The 10,314-nt window shown below is 38.2% G+C and overlaps 1 protein-coding gene across 1 annotated transcript; it reads left to right on the top strand.

Annotated features, from left to right (window-relative positions):
- The first annotated feature begins 580 nt into the window (after positions 1-580).
- On the top strand, positions 581-8,973 carry LOC100893700. The gene is made up of 5 exons (XM_030995852.1): positions 581-790; positions 1,367-1,561; positions 7,560-7,739; positions 8,423-8,460; positions 8,679-8,973. Exons 1-5 carry the CDS (start codon positions 581-583, stop codon positions 8,971-8,973), a joined length of 918 nt encoding a protein of 305 aa, XP_030851712.1.
- The last annotated feature ends 1,341 nt before the right edge of the window (positions 8,974-10,314 follow it).

The raw sequence follows: 10,314 nt of genomic DNA, 5'->3' as shown, positions 1-10,314 counted from the left end.
CCACGAACTCGCTCGTCAGGCCTCATCCTCAAAGGTGATTTGCAAGATGTTTTAACGTTTACCTGGAATACGGGACATTGGCCATATGGTTACCTAGAATGATAAATTATGAAACGGTAATCTACTCTGTACCACAATTTACGAGCAAACAAAATGAGAAAAAGCGTATCTAGTAAAGAAAAGTCATTTGATGTTTTATTATACAACATAATGTGAATGATTGTTTCGTTTAAATAATCGACCCTTAAAGACCGTGATGTTAAGTCATTACAGCTCCTACCACATCCCTTGATCTATTTTTCGGTTTAGTACTTCAAGCTAAAAGCTTGCTTACAGTCAAATAGATTCAAATTGTGAAATTTATGTATATCGGTACATAACACATTTAGAAAAGGTACCTTGATAGTAGGTGCAATTCAATGGACATGCAATACTAAGTACATCATTATTATGTTTTCATTCTAGAGCGTCTTAACCTACAATGTAATTAATACACTTACGATCATGAAAATGAAAAAAAGTATATCATGTATTCTCTATCGTTTCAAATTGATAGTTCTCATTTTTTTTTTTATCATGAATGGCATCTCAACAGATAGAGAAGGTGTGTATTCAGGGTTGTAATCTACGTGGGAATGACCCCACAGCATCACGTGACCTAGCCAGGTTTCTATGTCTCCTGCCTTGTCTTACCGACCTGACGATAAAGGACTCTGACGATCAATACAGTCATCTTTTCCTTCGTGATGATTTCTACCACGAACTTGCTCGTCAGGCCTCATCCTCAAAGGTGATTTGCAAGGTGTTATAACGTTTAACTGAATTACGGGACATTGACCATATGGATAACTAGAGTGATAAATAATGAAACTGTAAACTACTTTGTACCACAATTTACGAGCAAACAAAATGAGTTAAACCGTATCTAGTAAAGAAAATTCATTTGATGTTTTATTGAATAATGTGAATGATTGTTTCTTTTCATTAATCGACCCTTAATGACCGTGATGTTCAGTAATTACAGCTCCTACCACATCCCTTGATATTTTTTGTCTCGGTTTAGTACTTCAAGCTAAAGGGTTCAGTCAAATAAATTCAAAATGTAAAATTTATGTTTATCGGTAAATAGCACATTTTAAAAAAATTACCTTGATAACAGGGGCAATTTGATGGACATGCAATACTTTAATAGTACATCAGTATTATGTACTAATTCTATAGCATGTTAACTTACAATGTAATTAATACACTGACGGTCATGAAAATAATAAAAGTATATTATGTATTCCCTGTCGCTTAAAATTGATAGTTCTCAAATGTTGTGTGTTCTTTTTGTTTTTTGTCGCCATAAATGTCATCTCAACAGATAGAGAAGGTGTGTATTCAGGGTTGTAATCTACACGAGAATGACCAAAGAGCATCACGTGACCTAGCCAGGTTTCTATGTCTCCTGCCTTGTCTTACCGACCTGACGATAAAGGACTCTGACGATCAATACAGTCATCTTTTCCTTCGTGATGATTTCTACCACGAACTCGCTCGTCAGGCCTCATCCTCAAAGGTGATTTGCAAGGTGTTTTAACGTTTACCTGGAATACGGGACATTGGCCATTATGGTTAACTAGAATGATAAATAATGAAACGGTAAACTACTTTGTACCACAATTTACGAACAAACAAAATGAGTTAAACCGTATCTAGTAAAGAAAAATTTGAAATTTGAAGTTTTATTACCATAATGTGAATGATTGTTTCGTTTTATTAATGGACCCTTAATGACCGTGATGTTCAGTAATTACAGCTCCTACCACATCCCTTGATCTGTTTTCGGTTTAGAATTTCGAACTAAAAGCTTAATTACAGTAAAATAAATTCAAAATGTCAAATTTATGTTTATCGGTACATAGCACATATTAAGAAAGTACCTTGATAATAGGCGCAATTAGATGGAAATGCAATACTTAGTACATCATTATTATGTTCTAATTCTATAGCGTCTTAACCTACATGTACAATGTAGTTAATACACTTACGATCGTGAAAAAAACAAAATTATATTATGTATTCCCATGGAGTTACTAAAGCTTAAGTAACTCCATGCAGGGACGTGATAGAGAAGTACTGCAATCAAGCCGCTCTCCTTTGACCCCATGCTCCAAGCCGCCGAAAAGTTATGCGCCAATCTGCAACTGTTGACCAAGCGGTGAGATAAGAGAGCGCATGAAATTTCAGGATTTAGAATTCCTACATCAGACAACGGAATCACAGCTACTGTTCGCTGTCCCTTTCAATGATTTCTCATTAATTGTTGAATGTGTAAATATTAGATCAAGCGAAGATAAACTTGTGTCATTTCATCTTTTTTTTTCAACTGAAAAAAATCAAAAAGCACGCGAAAACACGAATTAGCAAATTTAAAGTTTTTGAAGACTGTAAATCATGGATTACATAACGGGACGTTACAACTTGCACAAATTAGCGCATCATCCTAAATATTGAGTCTTTGTCAGGATCTAATTTTTCTTTTACCAACTCTGGGACACAAATTAAAGGAAGGGCAGAGTCCTAAATTTGAAAAATTGTGTGATGCACTATTCTCGATATAATCCCACTATAAAGTTTATAATTTACACTGAAATTTTGCCGGTAATTTAATATTTTGTAATAAATGTGAAACAAAGCCAAAAATCCCATTGTTACGCTTTAGAACTCATGAATGCGTTTGAATAAATTACAAGAGTTTCGACTCCTTTCTTTCACCTCCCTGCTCCATGGTATTCCCTATCGTTTAAAATTGATAGTTCTCAAATTTTGTGTCTTCTTTTTTGTTGTCGCCATAAATGGCATCTCAACAGATAGAGAAGGTGTGTAGGAGTGTCGTAGTCGAGTGGTTTAGGCACTTGACTTGAAATGCAAAGGTCGTAGTTAGATCCCCGACATGGCATTAATGTCCTTTGGCAATCCATTAATCTTTATTTGCCACACTCGATCCAGGTGAGGTAAATGCATGGGTACCAGGCAATAATTAATTCCTTGAAATGCTAATGGCAGCAAGGCTAAAGGCGGGGTGCTAAATATTCACAATTGAATGACACACGCCCTTAAAACTAAAACAACAACAACAACAACATTAATGCGCCTCGGAATAGAATTTTTAGATAGACGGCGCTATAGAAATTCCTATTATTATTAGTATTAAGGGTTGTAATCTAATCGAGATTATCACAACAGCATCTCATGATGATTTCCATTAATCCCTTTTGCAGCTAGCTCGGCTCGGTGTAAAAATGTCAGAGGTAAAAATGACAGAGGTAAAATTGTCAAAGGTAAAAATGTCAGAGGTAAAAATGTCAGAGGTAAAAATGTCAGATGTAAATATGTCAGTGGTAAAAATGTCAGAGGTAAAAATATCAAAACAAAAGCATGTTACATGTTGGATATCGGTAATGGTTGTATATTGGGCTTATCCAAAAAATAATAACGAAGTATTCTCTGCAGTCATTATTTCAGCGCTGCTTTATTTTCTTCTTTCTTTAACTTTTATTTACCTTTCGACCCAAAATTGTGACTTTTTGCCCGATTATTGCCGAGGGGAGGTGGGGAAAGGGGGGAAGGGACTACTCCCTCCCCTGGCTTGTACGCCAAGGCCATGAATCACACAGTACGTCTTTCAAGCCTCAACAAACAAATCAAATCTTCACTTCTGTTGCTCCTTCTTGCCTTATTTTTGACCCAAATACTACCATAATTATGATTTTTTTTTTTTAGCTCAAGTTGAGCTATTGCCACCGTTCCCGTCCGTCGTCCGGAAACCTTTTACACTTTCATCTTCTTCCTAAAAACGCATGGTCAGATTTTAATTAAACTTGACAGAAATCATTCTTAGGGATAGGGGATCCAAAGTTGTAGATTTCAAACATCTTCTCCAGATTTAGCAGTACAACTGTCAAGGTATGTAGATACCTTCTTAGGTGAAGAATAAAAGGTGTTCATGACAGTTCCCAGTGGTCCCATTTGGGTTCCTGAGGGGGGTGGGGGTAACCGGTTGGGGACGGGGGCTCAATGTTAAAAGTAACTGTGTCATCTGCTTCTAAATGCAGTTTCTAGCAAGAACATTTTCGTACAAGTCTACACATTAAACAAAATGCAGAAGAAAAACACGGTTGAATTTGAGGGTCTTAAAATACTATGTCCCTTTTGAAGCCAACACCAAATTCAATAGAACTTTGCAGGAATTATGAATAGGTCATGTATGTCCTATCTGTGAAATTTAAACGTTGGCAGTCTCCTTATATTTAAATTATGCAAGGAAACTTGTTTACTTGCTAGACTTCACTGTCATACACTATTGAGTGACTGACTGGCTTTTTTCTTCTTTGGTAATAACATACATAAACTGAGCTGTAAAGGGTACATGAGCATTTGTTTACATCAATAACCCACTTCTTGTAATGGCCAAAATTAAACTGAATGAATCTTTGCGCAGCATAAAACATATACGACCACTCGGTACAATGGTCTGAAAATCAGACCACTACTTACTGGTTCTATAGGTCTTAAGTCGATTTGACAACTTATAGCCGTATTTTCCTACTTAAAGACATTTTCAAGCCCCCCCCCCCTTTTTTTAGGGAAGTTCTAAATTAGTATTATCTTTCAAATGCCGTTGGAGTTTTACCTTTTTATTTTTTTGGGCCTGCAAATTGGACAGTAGTACCTTTAAACTGTATTTCTCACTTTTCTTAATCACAAAAACGATGTTATTATATAAAGTTACATGGCTTATGCCGAAAGGGTGGGTAGCGTCGCGTTGATTTGAAAGCGACCATCCGTCCAAAGCCCCCTCCCCCCCCCCTCCGAATTTGCCGAAAGGGTGCGTTGGGAGTGTCGCGTCGCGTGGCGTTGACTGGAACGCGACCTTTTGTCAAAGCCCCACCCCCCCCCCCTTTTTTTGCCGAAAGGGTGTGTTAAAAAAAGGGATGGAAAAGCAAAACTATCCGTTTTTCGTACTTTTAGGTTTCTTGAACTATTTTTATGCCTCCGCCACCGAAGGTGGTGCCGGAGGCATCATGTTTTCGGGTTGTCCGTCCGTACGTCCGTCCGTACGTCCGTCCCGTTTGACCGTTATCACAATATCTCAAGAACCATTTAAGATTTAAACTTAAGACTCGGGAATAGTATTTATCACCATAGGAAGACGATCTGATTAGATTTTGGAGTACGTAGGTCAAAGGTCACAGGTCACAGAGGTCAACTTATGAAATTCCTTGTATTGAGTTTGTTAGCGCGATATCTCAAGAACCATTTGAGATTTAAACTTCAAACTTAAGGATAGTATGTATCACCATAGGAAGACGATCTGATTACATTTTGGAGCACGTAGGTCAAAGGTCAAGGGTCATAGAGGTCAACTTATGAAATTCCATACATTGAGATTGTTATCATGATATCTCAAGAACCACTGGAGATGTAAAAACTTCAAACTTAAGGATAGTATGTATCACCATAGGAAGACGATCTGATTAGATTTTGGAGCACGTAGGTCAAAGGTCACGGGTCACAGAGGTCAACTTATGAAATTCCATACATTGAGATTGTTATCATGATATCTCAAGAACCACTGGAGATTTAAACTTCAAACTTAGTGATAGTGTGTATCACTATAGGAAAACAATCTGATTAGATTTTGGAGCACGTAGGTCAAAGGTCAAGGGTCATAGAGGTCAACTTATGAAATTCCATACATTGAGATTGTTATCATGATATCTCAAGAACCACTGGAGATGTAAAAACTTCAAACTTAAGGATAGTATGTATCACCATAGGAAGACGATCTGATTAGATTTTGGAGCACGTAGGTCAAAGGTCACGGGTCACAGAGGTCAACTCATGAAATTCCATACATTGAGATTGTTATCATAATATCTCAAGAACCACTGGAGATTTAAACTTCAAACTTAATGATAGTGTGTATCACCATAGGAAGACAATCTGATTAGATTTTGGAGCACGTAGGTCAAAGGTCAAGGGTCACAGAGGTCAACTTATGAAATTCCATACATTGAGATCGTTATCGCGATATCTCAAGAACCACTGGAGAATTTTCACTTCAAACTTAATGATAGCATGTATCACCATATCATAATATCTCAAGAACCACTGGAGATTTAAACTTCAAACTTAATGATAGTGTGTATCACCATAGGAAGACAATCTGATTAGATTTTGGAGCACGTAGGTCAAAGTTCAAGGGTCACAGAGGTCAACTTATGAAATTCCATACCTTGAGATTGTTATCATGATATCTCAAGAACCACTGGAGATTTAAACTCCAAACTTGTTTAAATTGCTCTATGGCGGAGGCATCATTTTCGACTGCGCGCAGTCAAAATTCCATCTAGTTTATTATTGAAACTGTTTCACACGAAATAACTATGTAAAGTCAAATACAGATGGTTGTGTGAGGCCGAGTACGTTCCAGACCTCAGCACAGTATTCCATCTGTCGCACAATTAGGGCTCTGTAGGCTCTGTTCTTTATTTCTTTGGAGCAGGGTGATAAAGTCTTAAGAAATCTCAGTGTGCGATTGCATGGCTTTGTGGTGGATTTGCTGGCAGTGGAGGTTCCAACGTAAATCATGTGCTATATTGTTACACCAATATTTTTGTATTGGTAGTTTTAAGAGTTGACCTCCCTTTAGAAATCTAGCAATCTGATTGGTCGAAATTGCAGTCGTGGTTTTAACCACTCTCCCGTAAAGAGACGAACAATGCCAGTATTGGTCAATGATTCATGAGTGATATTCCCGCAAGATTCCGGGAACCACGAAAATAGTTGCGATCCCCATTGGTTTACTTGTTAAAACTTAGTTTGTGCGCAGCGCGGCTACCATACAGTTTTTGTGCGATTAATTTGGTCGCTATATTTTATCTCGATTGTAGGCCTACATTGTAATCTCCGATTATTTAGTTTCTAAACTATATTTTATGTCCAAAGAAGGTTTAAAAAAAAAGTGCTGAAGAGACTCTTCCTAGATTTGAACTTCTGGATGCTGATCAATTACAAGACTTGATTGATTTTACAGACAGCAAGAACACACTGGCACGAATTCACAACGGAGGTTTGTCGACAAACCTCCTTTTGTTCTTTACAAACCAGGTTTGTAAAAAACGCGTCATATGATGTACGAAAACCAAGGTTTGTCGACAAACCTCTTTTGTGAATTCGGGCCCAAAAGTTCCGTGAAATTCTCTGTAAAAATATTTGAAAACTAGGTCTACCTGCAAGTTATCAACACAGACCTCGATAGCGTAAACAAACTTGATTACCATAATTGGTAAGTCGCACATGTATTCTATGACCTTTTTTACGGTATATAAAAGATATAATGACTGCTTTAATATTCGAGGAATAGTTATTTTATGGGCTCTCAGGGATGTTGCATCTTGCTATCTTGTTATCTTGATATCAGGATGCAAAATCCCCGTGAGCCGATAAACAACTATTCCTCTCATAGCAGTCATTATATCTATATTTTACTATCTCTAATTTCTAAACAGATTGAAAAGCTCTACATAGACTGCTACCTGAAGAAAAATGATCGAATGGTATCGTGTGACCTAGCCAATTTTCTTTGTTTTCTGCCTTGTCTCACTAACCTGACGGTGAAGGACGATAGTAAACTACTGCTACATGATGATTTCTACCTTGAGCTTGCCCTTCTTGCTTCTTCCTCAAAGGTAAGGTAACATATGATAAACAAATGTTATTTATTTCGCCCATGTTCCGCCAACAACAACAAGCGTTGTCGGCGATCCAATGAAGGGGATGTGGGTGGAGGAACGCCTTTCACAGCTCAAGTAGGGTATCCATACCTTGATCTCTAGAAAAATCCTTCAAATAAAACTTGAAGACTCTGAAATATGACCGTCGCTCTTTCGATCAAGTTGCATTTAAAAAAAAATGTTTCATTGATTATCTGTATTATTTAAAAGGATTGACAGCCGAACAGAATGATGGAAAGTTGTGAATAAAAGTTACTATCTAAATAAGAATATCACAACAGCATGTCATAATGATTTTTATTATGATATTGCTCGTCTAGCTTATACTTCAGTATGTGAAAGCATACCTCTTACAATGTCAATGAAAAGTTTCTCATCTTTTTGAATGACGGATTCCAGACATATTTGGTGAAGGGTTGTAAGCTCACAAACCTCCCACTCTCCCCCCCCCCCCCACCTCCGCTCCGTCATGAAAACATCCCACTATCAATATATTTAGCGGTACTAAATACAATATCTGACAAGGGATTATTTCAGAAATCAAAATTAAAAAAAAAGAAAAGGTTCTTTGCATAATTCGCAGGATATCCCATTTTCGTTTGAGTTTTTGTCTTATATTTTGCTCCCTTAAATTCCAGAATCCTTTCTTCTCAAACCTCTTGACAAGGACAACTGGGTACAATGAACATAGATCACGATTGGTCCTCCAGGGCCCTCTTGCACCATTGCAGATGACGAATCTCCAAGGAAGACTACTATCTCAATTTGAACAGCCACATCAGCAATATTATACGCATTTTCGGACATATGTCTATCCATATCAGTTACGTCCACAGGCACTGTATAGCGCAGGGCAATATAGATTGTCAAATCCTGGTTATTTGTTACCAACAGGACCGCAAGACTATCCACCACTCTGGCAATCTTCACACCATCCACAGCAATATCAGTCACTTGGAGATGTTCAGACAGCACGTTCATCACAAATGATCAACCCACATCAAGGAATGACACCAACAACCCGGCATGCCCGCCAATCAGCTACGTCAGGAACATCCCTGCCACCAGCCATCACCTACCATCACAACCAGCAACATCAAACACACGTTCCGCATCACCTGCCATTTTCACAGACACCTGTCTCACAGACACCTGTCTCACAGGAAGCATGGCAGCATCCAGACCATAACAGAGTGGGCGAACCATTTCTGCCATTTCAACAATCGCGTCAGCAGCATCAACCCATCATGTCACAGAGCCAAGAGCTCATAGAAAATTCGCATCAACAACTGTATTTTGCTCGGGCTCCACCACAGAGAGAAACACAAAATCAACTCACCCACCTGTCCGGCTCACAACAAAGTGAACAGCCAAATCAGCTCGCACGATGTTTGGGTGAACTACAAGTCCACCCATACTCCCAAACAGCACAGCACCGCCTACCACAGCCTCTCTTAATGACAGAGCAGCCTCGGTACTTTTCGACAACACATTCATCATATTATGATGATCAACGGCATACCATCAATCCTCAACGACCAATGATACATATGAGCCAACAACCCACAATGCTGTCAGAAACGTCGACAGTAGCGTCTTTACCACCAGCCTCCCAGCCATCGTTTCATCGAACAGACGCTCTGCATCGTCCAAGGCAACCGCACTTTTCAGAATTCATACCTTCCTACAGATTGCCCCAAGCATCACGTGATCCATTACAACCAAACACTCACCATAATACAGTATATACGCCCCGTAATCCTCAACCACGACACCAGCAAAGTCCATAAACTCATACACAACTTCATCCTGAGATGGATCCAAGATCCAAGATGGTGGGAATTTTCTAATCCGCTCATATCTCAAGGGGCTGTAGCAAGGTCAACCCTTTCCTGATTTGTAAAGATTTTATTGTAAACGTCCCCCACACAAACGACCACTTACCACTTTCTTAGGGGTAGATAGGCCTCCTAGAAGCTTGCATTGGACCTTCATGATGCAAAATATATAGGAAATTAACATAATTATGTTCATAATTTCATTCTACTTTGTAGCGTATGCGATATCAAATTACCAGATACCTTTGAGAGGCCTATGCAAAGCTTAGGAGTAATCAGGAATCGAAAGATCTCTATTGTGGTTTTAGGAGGGACTGGGTTATCACATGTTTCCGATCCACCATGTTTCTGAGTATAAACGGAACCAGATAGACATATTGATGCTTTATATGTGCAATAAGCTAGTCTTTCATATGTAATATGTTTACAAGTGCATTTCCAACAGGTACATGTTAATGAAGAAATATAACATGTGCAATTTAGGTTTCAATGTGCAATAGGGTCAGCTTTATTTATATATTCTACGAGTTAAATGTCTCTCAAGTACGATTCTAATGTTATATCATTTATAGATACTTCAAGTTGGAATTTATCTCCAAATCGCTTATTTATATATATTCATTTTAGTCAGTACACTGTAAATACATATTATTTTGGTAAATGGAGCTAACAAATAGCAACATGGTGATCGA

Source organism: Strongylocentrotus purpuratus, unplaced genomic scaffold, assembly GCF_000002235.5.
Source record: "Strongylocentrotus purpuratus isolate Spur 01 unplaced genomic scaffold, Spur_5.0 spur5_scaffold_3, whole genome shotgun sequence".
Classification (NCBI taxonomy): Eukaryota; Metazoa; Echinodermata; class Echinoidea; order Camarodonta; family Strongylocentrotidae; genus Strongylocentrotus; species Strongylocentrotus purpuratus.
The sequence above is the reverse complement of the archived record's forward strand: the minus strand, read 5'-3'. Positions and strand labels throughout refer to the sequence as shown.